Raw genomic sequence first — 27,841 nt, 5'->3', positions numbered from 1 at the left:
AAGGTACATTAGGCATTCACAGGATACAGAAGTAAGTGTCGGCCAGTATTGGCCCCAAAAATTAGCCCACATGGGTTTACCTGACAACTAAGAATGTTGTATTCTGTGGCTGAAAGTACATTAGGCATTCACAGGATACAGAAGTAAGTGTCGGCCATAAAAGGCCCCAAAAATTAGCCCACATGCGTTTACCTGACAGCTGAGAACATAGTATTCTGTGGCTGAAGGTACATTAGGCATTCACAGGATACAGAAGTAAGTGTCGGCTAGTATTGGCCCAAAAAATTAGCCCACATGCGTTTACCTGACAGCTAAGAACGTAGTATTCTGTGGCTGAAGGTACATTAGGCATTCACAGGATACAGAAGTAAGTGTCGGCCATAAAAGGCCCCAAAAATTAGCCCACATGGGTTTACCTGACAGCTAAGAACGTAGTATTCTGTGGCTGAAGGTACATTAGGCATTCACAGGATACAGAAGTAAGTGTCGGCCATAAAAGGCCCCAAAAATTAGCCCACGTGGGTTTACCTGACAGCTAAGAACGTAGTATTCTGAGGCTGAAGGTACATTAGGCATTCACTGGATACAGAAGTAAGTGTTGGCCATAAAAGGCCCCAAAAATTAGCCCACATGGGTTTAACTGACAACAGACGCAGCACAGCATGGCAACATCTCACCTGGCATGTGGAATAGGTTCTGGGGATTTTGGGCGGCGCAGTGGAAGAGACGGTAGCAGCGGAAGAGGAGGAGTCAACCGAGGAGGAGAGGGAGGATGGAGGAGGAGGAGAAGAAGAGGCAGGCCTGCTTGCAATCCATGGTGGTACAACTAAATCTACACGGGGTGCCACGGGTTACATGCTTGACGGCTGTCAGAAGGTTCACCCAGTGGGCAGTAAAAATTTATATACCTTCCCTGCCCGTGTTTGCTAGACCATGTGTCTGTGGTCAGATGTATGTTGGCACCAACACTGTGTGACAGAGATATATTAACTTGCTGCTGAACATGGCCATACAGCTCTGGAATGCCCACTCTGCGGGAAATATTTCCTGCCTTGGACCTTCCATTGTGGTGTTCCAATGGCCACAAATTTCCGAAAGGCCTCCTAGTCCACCAGTTGATATGGCAGTAGTTGGCGGGCTATCAGTTCCTACAAGCCAGCAGTCAAACTTTGGACAAGAGGGTTATCCGGCATCATCATTTTTTTCCGCTCCAACATTTGGACCACAGAAGCCTGCCTTTTTCCAGAACTATGTGACGACGGCATCATGGCAGGTGCAGTGGAGGACAAATGTGAGGAGTGAGGAGAAGGGGCTGGACTGTAAGAGACTGGAGTGTGGCTTTGTGGGTTCTGATGGTGTTGCTCCCACTGGGCTCGTGATGGGAGTTCAGGTGCCTTCTTAAGGCGGTTGTCCCTAGGTGAGTGTTGGGCTTACTGTGACTTATGTGTTGACTGCAAAGGCTGCAGATGGCAACACTGTTGTCAGCAACGGACACATTAAAAAAAGCACACAGTGCGGAGCCATGTGCCGGCGTCCTGGGAGCACCAGATGTGACTGTACATGGTTGATGGCTCGCTCCTGATACATTTGAAGTCTGCTTTGTACCTCTTGTGCAATGCAAGTTCTGCCTGCCTCTCCTCCCTATCTGCCGGTCCGTCTCTCCCTCTGAACTCCCTTCCTCTTCCTCTCTTGTGGCCACCCACGTGACGTCCATAGACTCATCATCATCCACAACACCTTCCCCACCACTAACATTCAAGATCTCGGAGTAGGCGGCAGCAACAGAGGGGACCAACCTACTTGGGCTGATCTGGGTACTGTCGTCAGACTGCTGAGTGGCGGCTGTTGCTACCTCCTCTTCCTGATCTGATTCCAACAATGGCTGTGCATCGCAAACGTCTTGTGATGGATCGGAAAATAATTCCAGTGACTCAAGCGGAGGGTATGTGGTGGTGGTGGTGTCTTTGGGGGTGCACACAGCAGAGAGTGAAAAGGGTGCAGATAGAGAGGATGAGGAAGGTGCAGAAGAGGAAGGCTGAGGGAGCCACTCAACCAAGTCTGGTGCGTCCTTTGACGTAATTGCATGCGCCTTTTGAAACTTCACATTTTGGCTCCGGCCTACTGCTCCTGCCATACCCCTACCACCCCTGCGTACGTGTCTGCCTCTTCCTCTGCCTGTCATGTTTTTTAATTACCCTGTAACAAAAGTCTCTAGAGAATCGCAGTATATCTGGAAAAAGGTAGATAACACTCCGCTTCAATATGTGGTATTGGGGGGCCACAGGTTTATCACACCAGTTCTACAAATAATTGGCCATTAACTGTTGTCACTGTGTGTGGCACAGTCAACACAGCAAGAGAGGCCAAATTTTTGCAGGACTAAAATACACTCTTAGAAAAGAATACTGTTATATAACACCCCACTTCAATATGTGGTATTGGGGGGCCACTGGTTTATCACACCAGTTGTTCAAAAAACTGGCCAGGGAGTTTGGCATTGTGTGTATCAGATTTAACTCAGCAAAAGAGGCAATATTGTTGCAGGACACAAATACTCTTGTAAAAGTATACTTAGATAACACCCTGCTTCAATATGTGGTATTGGGGGGCCACAGGTTTATTACAACAGTTTTACAAATAATTGGCCAGTAACTGTTGTCACTGTGTGTAGCTCAGTCAACACAGCAAGAGAGGCCAAATTTTTGCAGGACTAAAATACACTCTTAGAAAAGTATACTGTTAAATAACATCCCACTTCAATATGTGGTATTGGGGGGCCACTGGTTTATCACACCAGTTGTTCACAGAATTGGCCAGGGAGTTTGGTACTGTGTATATCAGACTTAACTCAGCAAAAGAGGCAATATTGTTGCAGGACACAAATACACTTGTAAAAGTATACTCAGATAACACCCCGCTTCAATATGTGGTATTGGGGGGCCACAGGTTTATTACAACAGTTCTACAAATAATTGGCCAGTAACTGTTGTCACTGTGTTTAGCACAGTCAACACAGCAAGAGAGGCCACATTTTTGCAGGACTAAAATACACTTTTAGAAAAGTATACTGTTAAATAACACCCCACTTCAATATGTGGTATTGGGGGTCCACTGGTTTATCACACCGGTTGTTCACAAAATTGGCCAGGGAGTTTGGCACTGTGTGTATCAGACTTAACTCAGCAAAAGAGGCAATATTGTTGCAGGACACAAATACATTTGTAAATGTATACTCAGATAACACCCCACTTCAATATGTGGTATTGGGGGGCCACTGGTCCAGTTGTTCAAAAAATTGGCCAGGGAGTTTGGCACTGTTTGTAGTATTGCTGCAGCGATGCTCAGTTACCACACCTGTCACAATGCTGCACAGTGCACAATAATACTACTAATCCACTAAAATATGCTTTCTACAAAGTATATTATACTGTGGATTACCCCCCCTACCCTCCTCCTTTTTAGTGCACTGCACAGCAATACCAAAAAATTTGCAGCCCTTTTAAATTACTTTTGTGGACATTAACAGAGCGATTTGTGTGACTGCTGCTGATCTCTAACTGCCCCTAAAGCACAGACTGAGTACCTGACCCTAACCTGAATAGAGACTGGACCTATACCAAAAATTGCAGCCCTTTCAATGACTTTTGTGGAAATTAACAAAGTGATTTGTGTGACTGCAGCCGATCTCTCTAACTACCCCTAAAGCAAGTCTGGATACCTGTCCCTAACCTGAAAAGAGACTGGACCTATACCGAAATACCAGCCCTGAAAAGGACTTTTGTGGACATTAACAGAGCGATTTGTGTGACTGCTGCCGATCTCTAACTGCCCCTAAAGCACCGACTGGATACCTGCCCCTAACCTGAAAAGATACTAGTAGACCTATACCGAAATACCAGCCTCTGTGGATCTTCACAGAGCTATTTGTGTCTGGCAATCCCTTCCTCATGAGCACAGGCAACCTCTCCCTACGCTGGCAAAAAGCAGAATGTGAAATGGCCGACAGCTGAGGTCTATTTATAGGGTAGGGGGCATGTCCATGTGCTGATATGTTTTGTTTGGCTGTCCCGTTACATCTGAGGGCTGTGTCATGGGTCAAAGTTTTCCCCAATGTAAACTAATATGGCCACCGTGAACAACGCCATGTGTTCGCAAATTTGGCGGGTAGCGAACAAGCAAAATTTGCCGCGAACCAACCACTGGGCAAACCGCAAGGCCATCTCTAGTCTTCATTATTCCCTGTTGATTTTTTTAACAAGCCCCTGAAGTAAATTTTATTGTTAATTAGGAAGTATTTTTTGCAACATTATATGTATTAATATAAGCTTTAATTGATTCCATATAGTTTATTGATCTAACAGCTCAATGAAATAATTAAAGTATTAAAAGTAATTATTGCTACACATCCTTACAATAGAATCAATTTATATTAAATAATATTGCATTTTGTTAATTGATTGCAGATAATGTTGCAGTGAAACGGAGATCGTACGCCATCCTTATTTCCTTGCTTCCGATGCTGTTCTTGTTCATATTGCTTTTGGTGATTTGGATGTTTTGGAAGATAAGAAAAAAAGGTATATACTTATTAAGGCCGATCTGTACGCTGTAGTCTTTACTGAATTAGGCTAATGTCAATTTGCATACATTTAAAGGGGATTTTATACACGATGTAAAATGAAGTCTCTACTGCCACATCCAAATGCAATAGATATACAAAAATTTGTAGAACTCCAGTTCTGTCTATGTAGGGGAACTTTACTGGCAATGTATTGACCAAAATTTTATAAAACTGTAACCTTTATTCACATAGTTTAAAAAAAAAAAATAGTCTACAATGATTTAGTACATATGGTGCAAAGCAAAGCATACAAACCAAAGCAAGCATACATAAACATACATCACAAATAACACAATATAAAAACAACATGCAACAGGACATGAAAGAAACTAAAACAGAAGGCACCCACTCCTAATAAGGAAATGAGGTGATCCTAAATAACCCACGATGACACCATGGGGTGAACAAATTCCAGTAGTAGAAGATTTCACAGCCAGTAGGTTGACGCGTTTTGCAAACCTTAGCTTTATCAAGACCAAGCTGTAAGTCTGTCCTTGTTTCTGTTGAACGTGAAAAAACATATATTAGAAACCTTACAAATTTAAACAAGAAGGGGAAGGGGACAATATATGTATTTTTCTTGCCCTGCTCAAAAAATTCTTTAGATTTACATATCTGTCATTTGAGACCTTGTAACAGAACTATATCTGTGAATCCATCAGGGGAACACCAAAATCCAGACATGCATCCGTCACATAAATCCCTATCTTGTATGTGCATCACAAACAGTCCTCATCTCGTTATTCAAGAGAGACTGATAAATAAGGAACCAAACAAGGGCCCAATGACAACCTACAGGACAATGAAGGTGTATTTAAACGAATACAGCAGCATATCAACATGTAGCATATAGTGTGTATAAGTACATCAACACTATATGCTACATGTTGTTATCCTGCTGTATTGGTTTAAATACACCTTCATTGTCCTGTAGGTTGTCATTGGGCACTCCTTTGGTTCCTTATTTATCAGTCTCTCTTGAATTCCTTGAGGAAGTCAGGTGGTGTCGTGACGCAACGCGTAGGAAACCCGGAAGTGACGTGATGGAACCTGGACGGAGGTCCCTCACCGCTTTTCCACACACAGTGAACAGCGATTTTAAATGTAAGTCTGCTGTAACTTTGTAAATAAAAAGTTTTTAATACTACACCATGATGGCCCCATTATTTTGATGAGCCCCAAGGAGCAGAGGGATTAGTTATAGGAACGAACCCGGAAGGAACCAAAAATCCTCCATAGGAAGCCCACCATAGGCAAATGAGACCGACTGAGAACAGGAGACACTGTGATTCCCCCAGAAGGAGCAGGACTACGCTGTGATAAGCAATAAAAGGAGCCACATTTATCATAGGTCGAATGATACAGGTGTATTATTGACCTTATTGAGGTGAGCATTTAGAACACCTAGAAGTGTGATCACTGAAAAAAACCCTAATCACGGAGATTAAAGGAGGAGGAAGATAATCTACACTGCGAATCACTAATTGTATATATATTATTTCATAATTTTACATTTTTTCTACAATTTTGATTGGACACTTTATTTTTTTAACTTTGATGAGAATGCTTGTGTTTCACTAATACTGGTACATCAAAAGTAAACATATGGTTATAGGAGGAAGGCACTTGCACTGTTAGACACGGAACACCAATATTTATAAGATTATGCACAAACTCACTTTAAGTAATACAAGCACTTTCTAGATTTATTTATTGCGATTGAGACACATCAGCACTTTATAATTATATGAATGTGATTATTTATACCAAGTGATATTAATTTGCACATGTTTTTGCAGTCATATAATATACATAGAAACACTTATAAACTTGTTTTTTACATTTATTATATGTAAGGAATATATTTAAACATCCCTGAAGCACATTACAACCTCCCTATATACTTAGTAAAAGATAATGATCTATTTAGAATAGGTGATCCTTGCTATCTGGTGTTGGTTTGGGCACCAATGGTTGTATGCATGAAACTTCACAGATAGAAATTCAGCGCTGTGTAGGACAGATGATAGTCACTCATTGGATTCCTTGAGCTGGAATGACAGGTGTGAGGAAAGGTTGTGGCCAATCAACCTATACAATGTAATGAGAAGCTGATGGGAGCTGCTTTTGTTCGCACAGCCAGTCATTACCTGTGGTTAGGGACAGATAACCATGGCTGGACATAGACAGACAGACAGCCCTATTTTTGCACATACATTTCTACATTATGAATAGCACTGAGACTACTGTCTTTATAGGATTTTGGGTGCAATCACTTGATATGATATTTACAGTGTGTAGTAAAACCTTGGATTGATAACATAATTCATTCCGGAAACATGTTTGTAATCCAAAGCACTCTTATATCAAGGAGAATTTCCCCATAAGAAATAATGGAACTCAGATGATTCGTTCCACAACCATTTATTCATAAGTCCTTCAGTTTATAGTCTATATAAAATGATTATAGCAATGTGATAGGTTGTGTAACCATAAAATGTTAATCCACAAATGGCGCCTCCATAAGGGGATTAGAAGCAAAATCCAGCAGGAGCTACAGAGTATAAAAGAGAAGAGAGGCGCCTCTAAGTGTAGCAATATGGTTACATTTAATGAAGGTACAACATTTAGCAACTCACATGGTTGATGATTAAAACAGGCACATCCAAGTATGCAGGCATCCGGGGTAAAGCTGTTTACATAGACCATCCTCTGCACCGCCAGCTCTCACTGCCATCAGTCTGCAATCGTGTCGGGGAAGACTACCCTGCAGTAGAGTGATCTGAAAGCGAGGCTTGAAGTGCTTGTAAAATGCAGCGTAGAAGGGATGACATGGATGGCGGTGCGGAGGATGGTCTACGTGGACAGGTTTACCCTGGATGCCTGCATACTTAGATGTAGCTGTTTTAATCATCAGGCATGTGAGCTGATAAATGTTGAACCTTCATTAAATGTAACCATATTGCTACACTTACAGGCATCTCTCTTCTCGTTTATACTCTGTAGCTCCTGCTGGATTTTGCTTCTAATCCTCTTGTGGAGGCTCCCATTTTTGGATTAACATTTTATGGTTACACAACCTATCACATTGCTATAATCTTTTTATATGGACTTTAACTGTTGTGAGGTGACACTACTTGTAATTCAAGACATCGCTTGTTTACCAAGTCAAAATGTATTAAAAAATATTGCTTGCCTTGCAAAACGCTCTCAAACCAAGTTACTCTCAATCCAAGGTTTTACAGTGTGTGTGTGTGTGTGTGTGTGTGTGTGTGTGTGTGTGTGTGTATATATATATATATATATATATATATATACCTGTATATATATATACAGTGCCTTGTGAAAGTATTCGCCCCCCTTGAACTTTGCAACCTTTTGCCACATTTCAGGCTTCAAACATAAAGCTATAAAACTGTAATTTTTTGTGAAGAATCAACAACAAGTGGGACACAATCATGAAGTGGAACAACATTTATTGGATATTTCAAACTTTGTTAACAAGTAAAGAACTGAAAAATTGGGCGTGCAAAATTATTCAGCCCCTTTACTTTCAGTGCAACAAACTCTCTCCAGAAGTTCAGTGAGGATCTCTGAATGATCCAATGTTGACCTAAATGACTAATGATGATAAATAGAATCCACCTGTGTGTAATCAAGTCTCCGTATAAATGCACCTGAAGAACAAGGAACAAGGAACACACCAGGCAGGTCCGAGATACTGTTGTGGAGAAGTTTAAAGCCGGATTTGGATACAAAAATATTTCCCAAGCTTTAAACATCCCAAGGAGCACTGTGCAAGCGATAATATTGAAATTAAAGGAGTATCAGACCACTGCAAATCTACGAAGACCTGGCCGTCCCTCTAAACTTTCAGCTCATACAAGGAGAAGACTGATCAGAGATGCAGCCAAGAGGCCCATGATCACTCTGGATGAACTGCAGAGATCTACAGCTGAGGTGGGAGACTCTGTCCATAGGACAACAATCAGTCGTATACTGCACAAATCTGGCTTTTATGGATGAGTGGCAAGAAGAAAGACATTTCTTAAAGATATCCATAAAAAGTGTCGTTTAAAGTTTGCTACAAGCCACCTGGGAGACACACCAAACATGTGGAAGAAGGGGCTCTGGTCAGATGAAACCAAAATCGAACTTTTTGGCAAAAATGCAAAACGTTATGTTTGGCGTAAAAGCAACACAGCTCATCACCCTGAACACACCATCCCCACTGGCAAACATGGTGGTGGCAGCATCATGGTTTGGGCCTGCTTTTCTTCAGCAGGGACAGGGAAGATGGTTAAAATTGATGGGAAGATGGATGGAGCCAAATACAGGACCATTCTGGAAGAAAACTTGAGGAGTCTGCAAAAGACCTGAGACTGGGAAGGAGATTTTTCTTTCAACAAGACAATGATCCAAAACATAAAGCAAAATCTACAATGGAATGGTTCACAAATAAACATATCCAGGTGTTAGAATGGCCAAGTCAAAGTCCAGACCTGAATCCAATCGAGAATCTGTGGAAAGAACTGAAAACTGCTGTTCACAAATGCTCTCCATCCAACCTCACTGAGCTCGAGCTGTTTTGCAAGGAGGAATGGGCAAAAATTTCAGTCTCTGGATGTGCAAAACTGATAGAGACATACCCCAAGCAACTTACAGCTGTAATCGGAGCAAAAGGTGGCGCTACAAAGTATTAACTTAAGGGGGCTGAATAATTTTGCACGCCCAATTTTTCAGTTTTTTATTTGTTAAAAAAGTTTGAAATATCCAATACATTTCATTCCACTTCATGATTATGTCCCACTTGTTGATTCTTCACAAAAAATTACAGTTTTATATCTTTATGTTTGAAGCCTGACATGTGGCAAAAGGTCGCAAAGTTCAAGGGGGCCGAATACTTTCGCAAGGCACTGTATATATATATATATATATATATATATATATATAAAGATATATTTATATATATATATATATATATATATATATATATATATATATATATATATATATATATATATATATATATATATATATATATATATATCATTTAAATGTGACATAAACTATATTGGCAAAGCCAATAAGAAAAAGATTATATACCGGTATTTGCGATAATGTCATGGAGTAGCAATCCCAACATGTTTCACCAAAACGGTTTCCTCAGGGGATATTTTTTTAGCTACTTCCACGGTGATGCAGGTAGAAAATCTGAATAAAGTACATATAATTTACTAGATCAATTGTTGTCCGATCAAGATATTCATCAAGGGGTAGTTTGGTCAACTGAATGCCTTTAGGGATCCAAATAAATTTCCAAAGGAATAAAGGGATACCATCAGATCCAGATTGCGATTTTTAATCCAGTTACTAACTTAGATAAAGATCATTTACAGCTGAGACATCTAGGTGTCGGGGAGTGCACCGCCACACCTGGATGTTTCAGCTGGGATACGATCTTTGTTATAAGATTAACTTAAGTTGTGCTTGGTTTGGAGATTTTTTCCATACTTAACGATCTTTATCTAAGTTGGTAACCGGATTAAAAATCGCAATCTGGATCTGAAGGTATGCCTTATTCCTTTGGAAATTTATTTGGATACCTACAGGCATTCAGTTGACCAAACTACCCCTTGATGCATATCTTGATCGGACAACAATTGATCTTCTAGTACAGTATATATAATTTATTCAGATTTTCTACCTGCATCACCGTGAAAGTAGCTCACAGACTATCCCCTGAGGAAACCGTTTTGGTGAAACATGTCAGGATTGCTACTCCATGACAATATCGCAAATATATGTATATGAATTAATTATGTACACAGCTAAAAAATTTATTTTAATTATGCATGTCTACCCATCTTCAATTATTGTCTGTTTTCTTTTTTAAAACATTTTGAAAATAATAAACTTTGTACATTTAAAATTACGTTTTTTATTATTGGCATTTAAAAAATCCCCAATTTTTTTCTTCCCCCTTTTTTTGCGGATTGAGTCTTCTTGGTCTATATTGGCAAAGGTTTGGTGATGCGTGACTATCATACCTATATAATCTATTTGGATATCCCATTCTAGAAGCATGGGCTTTTGAGTAGGGGTAAATATGCATTGTGATGGGTGAACCTAAGCTATGATGTAAAGAGCATAGTTGCATATTAATGGAGTCTTACCCGCCAAAGGGACCCCTCCAGCACAGTGACCCTTGCCACTTCATCTGCACTGTTGGGGACATGTTCAATCCAATTCATCTTGGCACCAAGACATGCTGGAATTGTATATTTAGCTGTGCATGCATTCAGAAGAAACATAGCTGGCAAGCAGAAGAGTAGCTAGCATTGCAAACAATGCATACAGTGCCCCTAATAGCCTAATAATAGCCTAATAGCCTGACCATGAGCAATGTTTATAAAAAAGACTTTAATTCTTCTTTAATATTGAATTGTGGCACCCCTCTTTGCAGCTACTGTGTATTATGCATCACTATTCTGGGAAGGTTATGCACAAGATTATGGAGTGTGTTTGTGGGGATTGGTGCCCATTCAGCCAAAACAGCATTTGTGTTAAGTACTGATGTTGGACAAGAAGACCTGGCTTGTATTTGACATTCCAAATCTTCCCAAAGGAGTTCAGTAGGGTTGAGGTTCTTCCACTTCAAACATATCAAGCCATGTTACTATGGAGTTGGCTTTGAGCTCGGGGCACAATCTGCTGGAACAGAAAAGGTCTGCCTTAAGCTATGGCCACAAGATAGGAAGTCCACAATTGTCTAAAATGTCTTCTTATGTTGCAGTATTAAATATAAAGTTTAGTTAAGGTTTTTTATGCATGGTTATACTGGTCCACCATAGACCAATATACAGCATTATAAAAGGGAGTGATATCTGTGCTTAGGTATAAAAATCATAAACAATAAAAATACATAAATGAATATAGCAAAAAAGGCAGCCAGCTATATAGGTGATATACAAAACCTATCAATGCATAAAAATATATAAAAAGCAGCGCCAATTGCACAGAATCTGAATAGTAAAAAAGTCCCAACATGCAATATCAGTACAGTCCAAAAATTCTTGGTAACAATGAGGTAAATGTGGATTTGAGATACAGTCCCAATCACCGGTGACACAGAATGAATTAGATGAGCACCCAGATGTGACAGTCAAAGGACTGTCACATCTGGGTGCTCATCTAATTCATTCTGTGTCACCGGTGATTGGGACTGTATCTCAAATCCACATTTACCTCATTGTTACCAAGAATTTTTGAACTGCACTAATATTGCATGTTGGGACTTTTTTACTATTCCGATTCTGTGCAATTGGCGCTGCTTTTTATATATCAATATACAGCATTGTACTCCATTCTCATGGTATGTATGTTCCGTACCTGGCCAATCCCTGTGGAAGATTAAATCATTCTAGTGGGGAGCCCTACCACAGTGATCACTACTAACATCTGGGTCCTGTGCTTAACAGTTTCCCTACTGCATAGTGAACAGAGAGTCGCTTGGTTGGCACAGAAACCGTTCACAGAACACCATACATTTTTCCAGTGAATACAAGGCATTCTCTGTTTAGATGAGGACACGACTGTGACATGTTCACCCCACTTCTCCACCTTGTCCAATCACAGAATGCTTTGCATTCACTGAGAAAATGCAAAGAATTCTCTGAATGACACTTGTGCTAAAAGAACAACCTCCTGTGTTCACTATGCAGCAGGACAGCAGAAACTCAGCACGGGAGCCAGCAACTCATGGCAATCACCATAGTAGTGGTATTCATACCTCCCAACCGTCCCTAATTTGCTTTGAATGTCACGCAAACTGATCCCTGTCCTGGGATCCCGGCAAATCAAGGCCGAGGCCCGGAATGCCCGTAGCGTGTGCGGGTTGTCTGGGTTACCGCTCGCGAGCAACTTTGTATGGTAGCTGGGATGTCTTTACTGCCTGAACAAAATCCTCTGTCAGGATCATAGCAGAAGATCGGAGAAGGTAATTTGCAGGTACCCCTTGAACTGCCGGTACATCATCACTGGAAGGAATCATTAATGGGCTTTTCAACTTCAAGAAAATTAGAATTTAACAGCATTTTACTTTCAGAAGAGTGCTGCAGACAATTATCTGTCATTTGTATTATTATTATATTATTATACAGGATTTATATAGCGTCAACAGTTTGCGCAGCGCTTAACAAAATGAAGGCAGACATTAGAGTTACAATACAATTTGGAACAAAAGGAATCAGATGGCCCTGCTCGTTAGAGCTTACAATCTAAAATGCCATGTACTATGTCTCCAGTCTCTCACAGTCTCTTGTATACTGCTGAAGCATGTCCGCAGTCTCCAACAACCTCTATATCATGTTTGCAGTCTCTGACAGTCTATTGTATCATGTCCGCAGTGTCTGACAGTTGCTTGTATCATGTCCGCAGTCTCCAACAACCCCTTTATCAAGACATGCCCGGAGCTTGAAGGAAATGATAAGCATAGGGCATACATGACAGGGTGTAAGGAAAACCTGGCAGTAGGGGGTGAAATTAGTTGTTGGGATATGAGAGGTCAGGACTCTTACCTTATTGGCAGAGCAGACATTTTGGCTGGGGACAGAACCTAACTTAATGGTACCACAGACTCCAAAGTTGTGGGAGATAGTATCGTCAAGGATCTGCAACCATTCTTTGGTCTGGATTGGTTTGACTGTTTTACGTTTTCTGTTATTTATGGTTTTATTTAATAAAAGGCCGAACCGGCCATTTAATCCCAATGCTGAGTTAGTGTTGTCATTTAAAGGTAAAGGGGGTGGTGTTGGGTACTGATCCAGGTAATATGGTTAAACAGGTGGGATCTGAACTACCCTAGTCATGTCTGCAGTCTCTGACAGTCACTTGTATCATGTCCGCAGTCTCCAACCACCCACTGCTAGGCACTTAATCACGCCCACAATTTACCGCAATGCAGCGTCCCACAGGTCTTTTCACTCCTCCAGTGTCCCTCATTCTGAAGTTCAAAAGTTGGGAGGTATGGTGGTGTCTACTACAGTAATTTCCAACTTCCAAAGGGACCAGCCAGGTGTGGCACATACATACGTTAGTCTAAGCTGGACCAATGTAACTATGCAAAAAAAGCCATACTTAAACGTAATCTTTAATCTTTACCAGTACGCTTTTACTGGAAATGCATGCTTAGGTGTATAATCCACCAACAAAAATATACTAAGCTAGAATTCATATATATGCTTCTGTTATAATAAATAAAATTGTATTTAATTCAAAAACATTAAAATATAAACAACTATACAGAATAACTTCTACTTATCGTAGTAATCAGCAGCAGCCAGTTTATTAATTGTTATATTTTATATTAAAACTACTTTCCACAAAGATATCAAGTGTTGATTAATATCTTGTGCTTCAATTTTTTTTTTTTTTTGAACTGCAACAGTATAGAATCATCTGGCATTTTGATCTGTAACTTTGAATGAGGTTTGTGCTGTACTACCGGTAGTCACAGAAATTGGGTTTGTTGTCTACTTTGTTTTTAAGCTTTTTCATTTTTTCTGCACTATGAATATTTTGTATGTACAATACTGCTTAAAATCATTTAAAAGAATTTGACATAAAAATTGCAACAATATCCAAAAGGACTGAATCCACATTGGGCCTTCAGTGGGTAAATTTATATGCATATCGCTTCTCTTGCTTGCTCTTCTCTAACCCAAAAAGTGTAATTAAACCCAAATTTGCATGTTTAAATAGGATGCGACCAGAAATGTGTAATTCATGTGAATTATAATGAGTTTTTCCCTAAAACTCTCTAATTTAATGCAAAACATAAAGCTCTGACAGCTTTTCCTAGGGTGTTATAGTTTTTTAAATAACCTATCAGCTGAAGAAACTAGAACAAAAGGGTAAAGTTCTTCTAAACCAAAGAACAACCACCTAATTGTACTGCAGCTTTCTGGTCCTTAGATGCCATGGCTGCATTCATTTTCTTTTATTAAGGCTTTTTTCTGTGGCGTAACTAGAACCGTTAGGGCCCCAGTGCAGGAAACCATAAAGGGCACCCCTGATCCCGGCTGGGGTCCTGCTCACCAAGCCTGGAGGTCGAACGTCAGGGCCCGGTCACAAGAGTGACCTTTGTAACCCTGGTAGTTTTTTATGTTTGGTTATTCTAACTTTTTATTTTTTTACCTTATTTTTATCTTAGGCCCCGTTCACACTGGGGCGATCCAACTTGGAGGGGCGACCTCGGAGGTAGCGGTGCGAGCAGCGCGCCGTGACCTCGGAGTGGCCGGCACGGACTTCATAACATTTAAGTCTATGGCAGTCGCCTCCAGGTCGCCCCAAAGAAGCTCCGGACCCTTTTTCTAAGTCGGAGCGACTATTAGAACGGGTCCGCAGCTTCCCTATGGAAGGCGACCTACGGCGACCTGTGAGGCGACCAGGTCGCCTCACAGGTCGCCTTAGTGTGAACGGGGACTTTTTTTTCATTTTGGGAGCCCCATTGGGAGGCTTTAGTGAGATATCAGGGGTCTAAACAAACCTCTGATGTTTTACCTTTGAGACAGGAGAAAGGAGATTGGGGACATAGTCCTCAATCTCCTCTGTAGCCTCAGCTGCACAGACTGAATGGACAGGAATAGCTCTGTATAGAGCTTCCCGTTTATTCACAATCTGAAGCATAGTAAACAGCTTACTATGTTTAAGTTATGAATGGACAAAGTCAGTAATTGGTATGAATCACGGACTCTCCATTCAGAAAAGAAAGGGACCAATAACTGACACCATTACCAGCCCCTTGCCCGCTCTCCATCCTGACAGATCCAGATAGGGATGAGGAGGGGAGCCAGGAGAAAGCTCAGGGGGCTGGGGAGAACACAGGAGGGGGGTGTGTGCAACAGAAAGAAGCTAATCATGAGGAGCAGCGGGGGCCAGCTCCAAATAGAGAAACCAATCTGTCCATTTGCCTCCTGCAGTTGCTGAATGCCCACGGGAGAGAGAGGAGGAAAGGCGGGCATTCAGCAACTGCAGGAGAAAAATTGAGAGACCGACTTCTCTATATGCAACCGCCCCCGCTGCTCCTCCCATCCAGGCATACAGGGGGGCAACATGGGCCCCCTGCAGCATGGGGCCAAGTCGCAATTTGTGACCCTTGGATTTTTTGTTTCTTCATTTTTAACTTGTGAGCCTACCATTTAAACCTGGTACACACTAGCAGTTTTTTTTTTTTTTTTTTAGTTCAACCCAGCAGGCTGAAAGAAAAAACTGGAGGGCTCAAGAGGAACCAGTGTACTAACTATCCAATGTTAGTACAGCAATCTTGCCCGCTGAGCTATTGTGTTCTGACAGAATGACAGCCCCTGCCAGCGCTCTTATCCATTGGCTGAGAGCGCTGATCTGATGCTGATTGGCAGACCTTTATTGGTCATGCTTCTTTGACAGAAGCCGGACGCTTGGCCGGCTTCTGTCGAACTTGCTGCCGTACACACAGGCCGAATGTTGGCCGGTTTTCATTGAACTGGCCGATACCGCCCAATGTTTGGCCAGTGTGTACAAGGCTTAATACACTTCCTGTTCTAGGGTATTAAGGTTTACCTAAACTCAATAACAAACATTAAATGTTTGTTATTAAGTTTAGGTAAACCCAAATACCCTTATGGTGTAAAAAATCGGCGCTAATTCAAATCATAAATAAATGTGATACACTCTGTGACAATAACGATGTCCACCACTCGACAGAAGCCGGCCAAGCGTCCGGCTTCGTTCATGCCCGCAAGAGAGGAGAGAGGTCGGAAGCCCATTTCAAAGGAAAGCAATCGGCTTGTTTGGATTACACACATGTGCAGATAGTGTGTGTGGGAGGTAAGCGGCCACTACACACCTGTTTGTTGGAGATTGGATCGATATCCAGATTATTGATGTTATATTTTACGATTGGTTGATCCTTTGAAGATTTACTTCATTCATCTTTGATTGTATATTGGACACTGTGGGGATTGTTTTATGAAATATTTTTAGGAATTTTTTCATCACATATCAGTCATCAACGATTATATTGAGCATCGCCCTTTTTCATCGATTGCATTGATTGTGTGATTGCATTATATATATATTTCCTTGGGATTGACACACTATTTATTTATTTGAGGACTTTATTTATGTACAGTCTTTTCAGAGTCATCCACTGAAGATCTTTTGTGTATAAGCTCGCTTTTACAGTTTTATATTGAGGATTGATTTTACTTCGAATTTTTTGCATCAGGTTTAATCACATAGAGCACTATCCACAGTGGTGGACATCGTTATTGTCACAGAGTGTATCACATTTATTTATGATTTGAATTAGCGCCGATTTTTTACACCATACACGTATCAATTCACGGTGGGGACACCGATTTAGATTGGCAGCTTTTTCTTTATTTTTTATTTTTCACATTTTTTATTTTTTTTATTTATTTGATTTTTTGGAATTGATTTACTCCTATCAAACCCCTCTGGGTAGCGCATTGATCCTCTTATTTAATAAACCCAAACACCCTCTTTCCCCTCAAAATTGAATTTTAAACTTATTTACATTTCTGGCCCTTAGGGTCATCAAAGTTGAGTGAGAACGGTGACCAGCCACAAATGACAATCCATGATAACCGACACCATGGTTCATCTGAGGAAGAGGAAGAGGAAGAGCATGGTGCGTATGTGACAATTGGCTTTAAGCTGCTAAGCTATATTTTTTGCTATAATGACAGACAGTCATTCATATTCAATAATAACTATTATAAAGAACACCTGTATTACAGCTTGGGGAACTAAGTTTAATGACTCCTATTGTGTATTGTCAGTTGTGCAAGAAATGTAATTCATATCAATGTGAGTTATTTGCATTTTCAACTGTATGCAAATAAATGCTACAACATCCCAAAGATTGCTTCTGCCTCACTTCACAGCCCATGATCTCTTGCCGGTGCTGGTCTCTCTATAGGATTTGACTCCTCCATCTATTAAACCATCAAACAAAGAGGCCGCGCTCTGGACTTCTGTAGTTCCTCCTTGCTTCTATTAAAATCAAGTAGAACAGTCCATCAACCATGATTTTCCCATAATCCTATTCATTTCTCATTTACTCATAAATTTCCTATACACCCATTCAATTCTGTGCATGTCTAAGCTACCAGGACTACTTAAAAGACATCTCAGTACCTGGTTGGTGAGAGTGGCCTTGTCCTCTACTCACCAGGCACATTAAATGGATCAGCTCTGGAAGCTCAAATTCTGCCAACATGTTTTATTTATTTTGGAGACGAGGAAGGCTCAGAGCTTCAGTCAGGGCTTTATTACCATTTGTGTACTTTTTATAGTGATTCCCCTCATGGTGGTTAGGGTGGGAAGTGATGGGGCAAAACAAGTAAATTTCAAGTAGTGTGGGGAAGGGTTGCAATATCTGGCAATGTTTTTATTGTGGTCTTTGCCTTCCGATTCTGGGTATAACTTCTACCCCCATTTATTTTACTGGGGTCACAGTGGTGAATATCCCAAATGAGAAACAAATAGCTGCAATTAGACTTTAAAAAGGTCAGCTCTCAACACGTCAATATGGAAAATAAGTCAGTCAGCCAAACCTGATATTTTGCTTTTTCTAGGCGGTGAAGACGTTTGTTTGTCAGAATCTTCAGTGATGAGGTTATTTTCATATCAAAATGCATTGTTATGTTATTTGCACCCAATTTTCATTTCAAGTGATTTGAATAGTGTAATGCAGGTCAACAAAATGCTGCATTTTCAATACATTGCAACACTACTTGAAAGTTCTATTAACCTCCCTGGCGGTATTCCTGAGTGTGGCTCGGGGTTAACTTTCAGTACCAAAAGCGGTAACCCCCGAGCCACACTTGGGATTACCCCAGAATGTTACTCACCTTCCCTGCAATCCCCCGCTGTCCTCCCCGTCGTCCTCCCCGGCTTCCTTGCACTCTCTCCCCGCTCTGTGCACTTGCTTTCCGGTTCCCTTCCCTGTGAGCATTGCGACGCAGGGGGGTGGAACCGGCGGCAAATTCAAAAATGTAAATACACCAAATGACATGATACAAAGCTGTGATCCTAACGGATTATACTGTATCATGCCATTTCACCACAGGATTTCACCTGGTGACTTTTCCAGTGCCCTGCCTGTGCTTTTCCAGTGCTTTGTGCCTGGAAAATAGAGAACAGCCATGGCGTCCAAAAAGCCTTCTTTTTGCGCAATAGCGCTTTTTAGACGAACTGGAAAACAGCGACAGCAAAACGGAGTTACTTGAAGAACTGAGCGATAGCGATTCGTGGGACAATTCGTCATCAGGTACGGAAAGTGACGACAGCGACGACTCTGATGTCTTTTTCTGGCACATAGCTTGTGGAATTTGGGAAGGATATGTGCCAGAAAGAGACATCAGAATCGTCGCTGTCATCACTTTCAGTACCTGATGTCGAATTTTCCCATGAATCGCTATCGCTCAGTTCTTCAAGTAACTCAGTTTCGCTGTCTCTGTTTTTCAGTTTGTCTAAAAGCGCTTTTGCGCAAAAAGAACGCTTTTTGGAGGCCATGGTCGTTCTCTATTTTCCAGGCACAAAGAACCGGAAAAGCACAGGCAGGGCACTGGAAAAGTCACCAGGTGAAATCCTGTGGTAAAATGGTATGATACAGTGTAATCTGTTAGGATCACAGCTTTGTATCATGTAATTTGGTGTATGTACATTTTTTAAATTGCCGCCGGTTCCACCCCCCTGCGTCGCAACGCTCGCAGGGAAGGGAACTGGAAGACAGGTGTCGGCATCGGCCGAGCACACAGCGGGAGGACAGGGGAAGGATGGCGGGAGGACGGTGGGGAGGACGGCGGGGGAGGACGATGGGGGATCGCAGGGGAAGGTGAGTTTTAAAATATAACAGATTTCCAAGCAAAAAAATGTACCGCTTTTAGCACAGAAATCTGGACATAATCAGACCGCCAGGGAGGTTAAAAACTATGGATTTTTTCATTTCTGCATTATTCAAAATAGATGAGAGAGCCCCGAGATCTCCACACTTGAATTCCAAGGACTACATAGCTGCTGTATCCATTATGAACCCATCCCACTCTCCTTGTTTGATTTTTAACTTGTTTATGCTCTGGAGACTGTGGGAGAATGATGAGAACACCTGAGAATACCTCTGTTGTAGTATGAAGAGTGACATCCCTTTGTGAGAAGCAGCAGGGCCTAGGGAGAGTTTACCATTTGAGTATTTAAAGGCATTAAAAAGCAAGCAAGTGAATAAGCTTATCAAACCTATAACCTTTTTCTAGGTAGAGAACAAATTCAACAAGAATCTGTCACGTTGTATTGTGAACCAATCTTTCCCAATGATAATCCCACTACTCAGGTAAATGACTAAAACATTTTCCTGCTTGGGGCAAATATCGCTTTTGTGCTTTGCAGAACGTAGCTTGGTTTATGACTGACACTTGGGTTGGACGCCTAACAAGAATTGTTTCCAGTTAAGTGGATATGGTACAATTACAGAAACATATTGATAGTGAAATGTCTAATCGTAGTCTTCTACATGACAGGTCAGCTTACAGTTTGTGCCTGTGGTTTTAGTATATCTCAGTGTATACCTTTAAAGGTTGTTTTTATTCTCTAAATCAGGGGTGTCCAACCATTTGACCTTCCTGGGTCACATTGGAAGAAGAAGAATTGTCTTGGGCCGCACATAAAATACACTAACAATAAGGAGAGATGATGAGCAGAAATAGTCAGGAAGATCACAAATGAACGACTACTGATATAGATAAATCTACCTATCTGAGTAACAATAGACAAATATGTATACAGCGCTATATAAAATCAAATAAAGTGACAATGTGCATCATATAAATCAATAAACTCGCTTACAGTGCAATATATATTCCTCTTAGGTGCAATTTATAATGTCCATAAAGTGCATTCAAAGTAAAGTGCATAAGAGTCCACTAAAATATAAATATAACCGTGGTTTAAAATTCAATAAAGTGCTTAATAGATGTTTCCATATAAAAGTGCAAGTGACACCACCACCGTTTAGCCACCAGATGGCCTCTCACCTCACTGAAGCATTAAACCAGCATTGAATCCTCAATAAAAATGCCACTTCCTGGATCGATCTCACTGAAGCATTAAACCAGCATTGAATCCTCAATAAAAATGCCACTTCCTGGATCGATCTCTCACCATCCCATGGACATGATATGTGAATAAAGATAATGAGGCATCTAAGTGTACACTGCTATTATCCTTTAATTGATTCACATTCAAAGTAGAATTGCACTCACATGAATCGGCACAATGGGCTTGTGCGGACCGCACACGCCAAAAACAGTAGCTGTCGGGAGCCGTGCTGGTGGGTCGCCGCTCGTCCGTCCAGGTCTCCGTCCCCTATATGCGTGGTGTCTTATGCTTTCGCATCACGACTTCCTCAGTAGGGGGTCTGACAAGTGGCGACCCACCAGCACGGCTCCCGACAGCTACTGTTTTTGGCGTGTACGGTCCGCACAAGCCCATTGTGCCGATTCATGTGAGTGCAATTCTACTTTGAATGTGAATCAATTAAAGGATAATAGCTGTGTACACTTAGATGCCTCATTATCTTTATTCACATATCATGTCCATGGGATGGTGAGAGATCGATCCAGGAAGTGGCATTTTTATTGAGGATTCAATGCTGGTTTAATGCTTCAGTGAGGTGAGAGGCCATCTGGTGGCTAAACGGTCGTGGTGTCACTTGCACTTTTATATGGAAACATCTATCAAGCTCTTTATTGAATTTTAAACCACGGTTATATTTATATTTTAGTGGACTCTTATGCACTTTACTTTGAATGCACTTTATGGACATTATATATTGCACCTAAGAGGAATATATATTGCACTGTAAGCGAGTTTATTGATTTATATGATGCACATTGTCACTTTATTTGATTTTATATAGCGCTGTATACATATTTGTCTATAGTTCATTTCTCCCGTTAGTGAAGGAGGTTCTATATAGCTGCTGTATTTTCTTTATGTGTCCCAAATTATTGGGTCTTAACACTATACCACTTTATATTTAATTGCGCTGATTTACCTTTTTGCACAATATCCGAGTAACAAAACTTAACTTGTTTGGTAATATTTTTTAATATAAAAGTAAAAGAGGGCAACATAAAACGAATGCAATATTTGACACTGTTTTTGATAAACTAACGCAACAATAACTGGTTGGCTAGATGTAGTAGCAATTCTCAAAACAATTCTCTAGGTGCTCATCAGATTGTTAGGTTCTAATTTTACCCTTCATGTGCTTCATCCTTGAAATTAGTTACTCACGAATATAGGTGCTGACGAAAACTAATGACATGAATAAAGCATGATTGTGAAGAGTGGGACATTTTTCTTTGGGAAGATAAAACTTATAAAAGTCCGGTAATGAGACACTGTCAATTTTTTCCTCCACTGCATGTGTTCCCTAAGTTTAAATGCATTTTTACAAAAAATTACAAATCAACATTTTTAAGTAAGTTTACGATTTTGTGTTCGGCCACATTTATATCTATCTTGGGCAACATGCAGCCTGTGGACACCTCTGCTTTAAATAAACATAACTAGATTAAATGTTATTATTGTTATGTGTATGTTATGTATATGTTATGTTGATCAGTGGTGTTAATATACAGGCTACACTTATGTCCATGTATTGCTTTTGATGGATCATAAAGCCTAAAACTATTGTGAAATTTCTGAAATGTCTCACGACTGTGAATGAGGATGTATGTCACTGAGTTGTGTCTAGTGTTATAAAAGTGTAACTACAAAAATTGCAATAAAAACTATTTGAATTAAAAAAAAAAAAGGTGCAAAGAAGCAAAACTGAGAAAATAATATTGTTTTCACTGGAAGTTTCTAATATTTGTATAGATACAAGGTACAAATTATGTTCTGCAAGGTTTTCACAATTTTTATAACCATAAAATAGTTTTCTGGTACATTGCATGGTGAATTAAAAAAAAAAAGATTTTTTTAAAACACACTACAGATCCGACCTTCAAAACGTGGTTTATGATGTTCAATGGTTACAAGAGATACAATTACCCTGTCACTCATTGTGTCAGTCATTGGGAATTATCTCAAAAGCCTATATTCCATTGGTACAAAGTATGAGTAATGGCGCAAGCATGGGATACGTTCAGGATAATGCAGTGTTAATGCAACAGTCTTAAAGGGTATCAGATCTGTCCATAAATGGATGGAGCATAGTCTCTAAACACAGGGCCAGCCTGGAAGGAAGCGGAAGCGATCTCCAAACATGTGGGAATAAGAAAGAAAACAGGTGCCTCTGAGTATAGAACTGAAGATAATTTAATAGTAAAAAGAAGCAATAAACTCACATAAGAAATGTAAAACAGGCACATAGGGGTCCCCTGGAGGTCAGAGTCTGCATCGGGGCCGCCTTCCGGGTCATGTGTAGCCAGTCTTAGCACTTTCCTGACCGTCAGGATGTGGATTTATAAAATTGTTTCAAAGAGTTTCCATGGGGCGGATGCGAAGAAATTGACCCAGATCCAATGGTGGAAGACGCCAATCCACCCTATGGTGAATGGGCCACCGCATCCGCAACGCGGAAGGTCAAAGAAACAGGTGGGAGGGGCTGGCGGGATTTTTATGGTGTCATACAAAAACTTATAGAAACAAATGTATAAAAAATAGAAAATTTATTATTGAATCAAGACAAACATTTCATTAAAAAATGAATACATCCATTCAGAGAACACATGATACAGCAAGTGAAGATGTGTTATAACAGATAGGACATGGAGAAGTGCAAATTTTCAAAAAACCTGAACATCCGGTAAATTGGTAGTAGAGGGGGTCCATGTCCATCAACAAGACTTTACATGTTTTGCGGTGTTGGGACCGCTTCTTCAGAAGTTTATTTTATAAGAAGATACAGATACTATAATTGCATCCGCAGGATGTGGATTTATGTAAGGTGGTGGAGCCAAGGGCTGGACCGCAGCCTCTTCTGTGTGGATGTCACCGGCGTGCTTGGGATGGACTGTCAGGGCATGCTCCTTTTTCAAGCTACTATATAACATTGGTATCTCACTCCCCACTGTATAGCTAGATTTTCCCTGAATGTTTCACCTCCTTGATGGGGAAGATATGGATAGACAGGTACTATTCTCCATATTTTCTGGACATGCAAGGGCCTAACCAGTTTCTGGAACAACTTATCTCCCAAATCACAGGAATGACCAGTAGGCATGACCTGGCATTAGCTCACCTATGCTTGGGTATTGAACGCTTTCCGACGCAATTTCGAAATATTGTTGTACTTGAATTCTTATTTATTGCGAGATCATAGAGGAGCGAATTAGCTCACACTGTCTCTGAAGTCAAAGCTTTCTTAAACCCTACCCTTGAATGGTAAAAAGCTCTTGCTATCAGATTCTTATTCTAAATTCCAACAAATATGGAACCCTTGAATCCATTGGTTGTCTCCATCACAATAAATGATGTACACTACTATTTGTTGCCAAATGTGAGTTTATGTCCGTATCCATACCTTTGTTTTGCTTCTCCCCCTACTTGGGGTTGTACTCTTGTTATTTTTTTTTTTACGATGTAAAAATTTTCATATAAATGTATTATTGGAGAAAAAATACACTACAGAAATAAACGAATGTAAGCATACAGTAAACTATACACTACTCATTGAGGGAAAAGCAAGTAATTTATTTAAAGTGTCAGGGCAACATATAAACACATATTTTAAGTACATTAATCCAATATATGTACACTTTGCCATGTTCTGTCTTTTTAAAAACATTTGCAAGTATGGAAAAATACCTGTTAATCCTGCCAGAAATCTACTGAGGTCATAATATAATGTGCAGTACTGAAATCTCAAGCAGTGATATCAATGTCTGGCCAAGTTACGAAGAGCGAGAGGTTTTCTGTAGTCCTATCCTGGATAGACAGTGCTGTGCTGCTTCTCCATAAATAGAACAAGTAGTGGTTGCCACCCAGGGCTGCTGATAAAAATCATGGGGCCCTGAACAGACTATCTGACAGCCCCCCCCCCCCTCCAAAGAAAATATTAAAACTATATTTCGATAAAACATAATAAAATCATTCTCAGCAGCTGGGTTGATAAATACATCTGTGTGTGAATGTGGTCTTGGGCTTATGCACATGGGTGGTGTGGTCTGTACAGTGTGAATCAGTGGTTAATTTATGTGGCTACCTTTAGCTGTATGAACACAGTTGCAGGTCCTAATTTAAAAGGCGTGGAGATGCAGGTGTACAGCTCGAACACTGACAGTGTGCATTTGGGGGCCACTCACCTACACACCTGTCAAATTAGGGCCTGTGTTCGTACAGGTGCTGCATCCAGATAGAATGACAGGTGGCTCCAGCCCAAACCTCTCCTTAATTAAATAATCTCTAATTATATTTTTCTAAAGGGGGGAGGGGGGGGGCTTTGGTGAAAATATAAATATGACAGACTTACCTAAAAAACAGAAAAACAGATCTCTCCAGCGGTGTGCAATCACTACATGAGAGGGATTCTATCTTTGTTTTGTCTTCTCTCTGGGTTCTTGGGCTTCAGTCATTTGGCTAAACTACAATGATTTAACTCACATGTATGCATGTGGGAGTCATGGTCACAGCACAGCTCTCTCAATGAATGGTATGCCGTCCATTGAGACCGCGGTGCACATGTGTTGGTGCTCCTGCCTGACCAGTTAGTAAATGGGTATGTAGAAGAAGTTGATACATGGATTTGCATAGGGAACTGACAGTATAGGGGAGAAGAAGCAAAGTTGCATTGGTCAGGAAGCAGTCTGGGGGAGAGGAGTGGGAAGCCCAGCTATATAAAGCACCCAAGATGGCAGGCAGCTATGGAACCGGTGTAACAGTAAATTTTTCACCCCATGGGAATGCAGCTGATCAGCTGTGGCTGGAAGACATAGCAAAGTATACAGGCTGGGACAAGGAGTATAGGAAGAACGGCAAGGAGAGAAGTTACAGAGATAACAAACTCACCTAGCAGAGCTAACAGAGCCAGCGCTGAGAGGGGGTGCCCACACAGGGGGGGGGGGGATTATGGACAGACGACAATTGTGTCTCTCTTCCTCTAGCAGCTGAAAGCTGGCAACAGGGAGAGGGGGATAAAGTAACTTTCATCTGCTGGAAGAAGAGAGACCCAATTGCCGTCCGTCAGTAATCCCCCTCCCTGTGTGAGGCCCCCTACAAGAGGACCGGTGGTCCCCCCTATAAGAGGCACTGTTGCCACCCTAGAAAGTGAGTTGCTGGCAGGATCACTAGATGAAAAAGCAAAAAAAAAAAAAAAAAAAAATATTTAGAAAACGAATGCAGCCACCACACAACATTGCAGGACTGGTCATCTGCAGAATATTAGTTTGTTGTTCTTGGGTTTAGATATATATTATTATTCCTACATCCCAACAATTATACTTAATTTAAAAACAGCTGGTACTTCCAAGTATGGAAGACGATGAGATAATTTGCTCCCTTTCCTCCCCGTTCCTCCCATAAGGCAGTGCACAGTTATACTAGAGCAGCCAATCACGAGGCATAGGTGCATCTATGTGGGGGCAGAGTTTTGTAAGCTCCATCCAAACAGGGCTTTTATTAACTGGCTCCAGTAGGTGAATAAGATGAACACTAAATATTCAAAGAAGGGCTTGATAGCTGGGCTGGTATATGGGCATGTTTGATAAAAGCTATTGTCATAGTAGGGTTTCTCAACCAGGGCTTCTCCAGAGGTGCTAGGGGTTCCTTGAGCAATTTCTGCCTCTCTGATAAGTTTCTAATGACACCATTGTTCCTTTTAGCTATCTGTAAGGGGGTAATTCTTCCCAATGATGACAAGAGTAAGGAGCATTCTTCCCACTGACTATCACACTAATGTATCATGAGTTGTAGATTTCTAATTTTTAGCAGAGGTTCCCTGAGACCAGAAATTTATTTCAAGGGTTCCTCTGTTTTGAAAAGGTTTAGAGAGGCTGATTTAGAGTATATTGCAATTACAATTTAAAGCATCAATTCCCAACTAGGGTTCCTCCAAACGTTGCTAGGGATTCCTTGAGCTGTGACCTGCCATCTGATGGTGCCTGCAAAGTTTTGGAGCCAAGACCTATTGGAAGAATCATCAGAATGACACCAATATTCTTTTTAGTGGCATTGTTCCCACTGACCATCAATGTAAGTGATCATTTTCCCACCGATCTCCAAAACTTTGGTTTTAGCAAGGGTTCCCGTAGACCTGAAATTTTATTTAGGTTTTTTTTGGGGTAAAAAGGTTAAGAAAGGTTGATCTAATAGGCATCTACTACTTCTGTACTTCTACAATCTTCATTGACTCTCCTAATTTAAAGTCAACCTGTATTTTGCTAAGCAGGGCAAATTACTGCTTCAATTACAAATCTGCCTTTACTCTCCTTCCACTCCTTCCCAAGTGCACTGATTGGAGCTTATACGAGGCTTAGAGTTCTTCACTGCCTCCGCATGGCACTGCTTTGGCCTGATGAGTCAGTCCATACTGTGCTATTCATAATTGGCTGTAATTTAATTGTATAGCCTGTGTACACTAGATATTCATTCACTGCAGGGTAACAGTAGGTGGAACTGCAATCATTATTAAAATGAGATAGAAGAGACAGAGCAGGAGTGATATGTTTGTTTCCACTTTTGCAGCCAAATTGGGATATCACCTACTTTATATTTATCATATGTCCTTATTCACATAGCATAACTTAAAAAATATATTTAAATTTATATGGGCAGAGCTTTGTGTAATGTATGTTAACCTCTTAATCTCCAGAAGATTTTACTCCCTTCATAACCAAGCCATTTTTTGCTGATCGGCACTGTGCTTCTTTAACCACTTAAGCCCCGGAGAATTTGGCTGCTCAAAGACCAGGGCCTATTTTGCGATTCGGCACTGCATGATTTTAACAGACAATTGCGCGGTCGTGTGACACTGTACCCAAATAAAATTGACGTCCTTTTTTTCCCACAAACAGAGCTTTCTTTTGGTGGTATTTGATCGCCTGTGCGATTTTTACTTTTTGCACTATAAACAAAAAAAGAGCGACAATTTTGAAAAAATAACAATATTTTTCAAATTTTTATATATGAAATTCCCCCCCAAAAAAATGT

The 27,841-nt window shown here is 40.8% G+C and overlaps 1 protein-coding gene across 1 annotated transcript in view; it reads left to right on the top strand.

Annotated features, from left to right (window-relative positions):
* Window positions 1-27,841, top strand: part of LOC309569300 (CD48 antigen-like) — a 155,029-nt gene that overhangs the window by 108,491 nt on the left and 18,697 nt on the right. The window contains exons 4-6 of the mRNA XM_082275083.1: window positions 4,464-4,577; window positions 17,217-17,315; window positions 19,948-20,018. Coding sequence (XP_082131209.1) covers window positions 4,464-4,577; window positions 17,217-17,315; window positions 19,948-20,018 — 284 coding nt within the window. The remainder of the gene's footprint in view (window positions 1-4,463; window positions 4,578-17,216; window positions 17,316-19,947; window positions 20,019-27,841) is intronic.

The sequence above is a fragment of the Pelophylax lessonae genome (genome assembly GCF_965119305.1).
Source record: "Pelophylax lessonae genome assembly, chromosome: 13".
In the NCBI taxonomy this organism is placed as follows: Eukaryota; Metazoa; Chordata; class Amphibia; order Anura; family Ranidae; genus Pelophylax; species Pelophylax lessonae.
The sequence above is the reverse complement of the archived record's forward strand: the minus strand, read 5'-3'. Positions and strand labels throughout refer to the sequence as shown.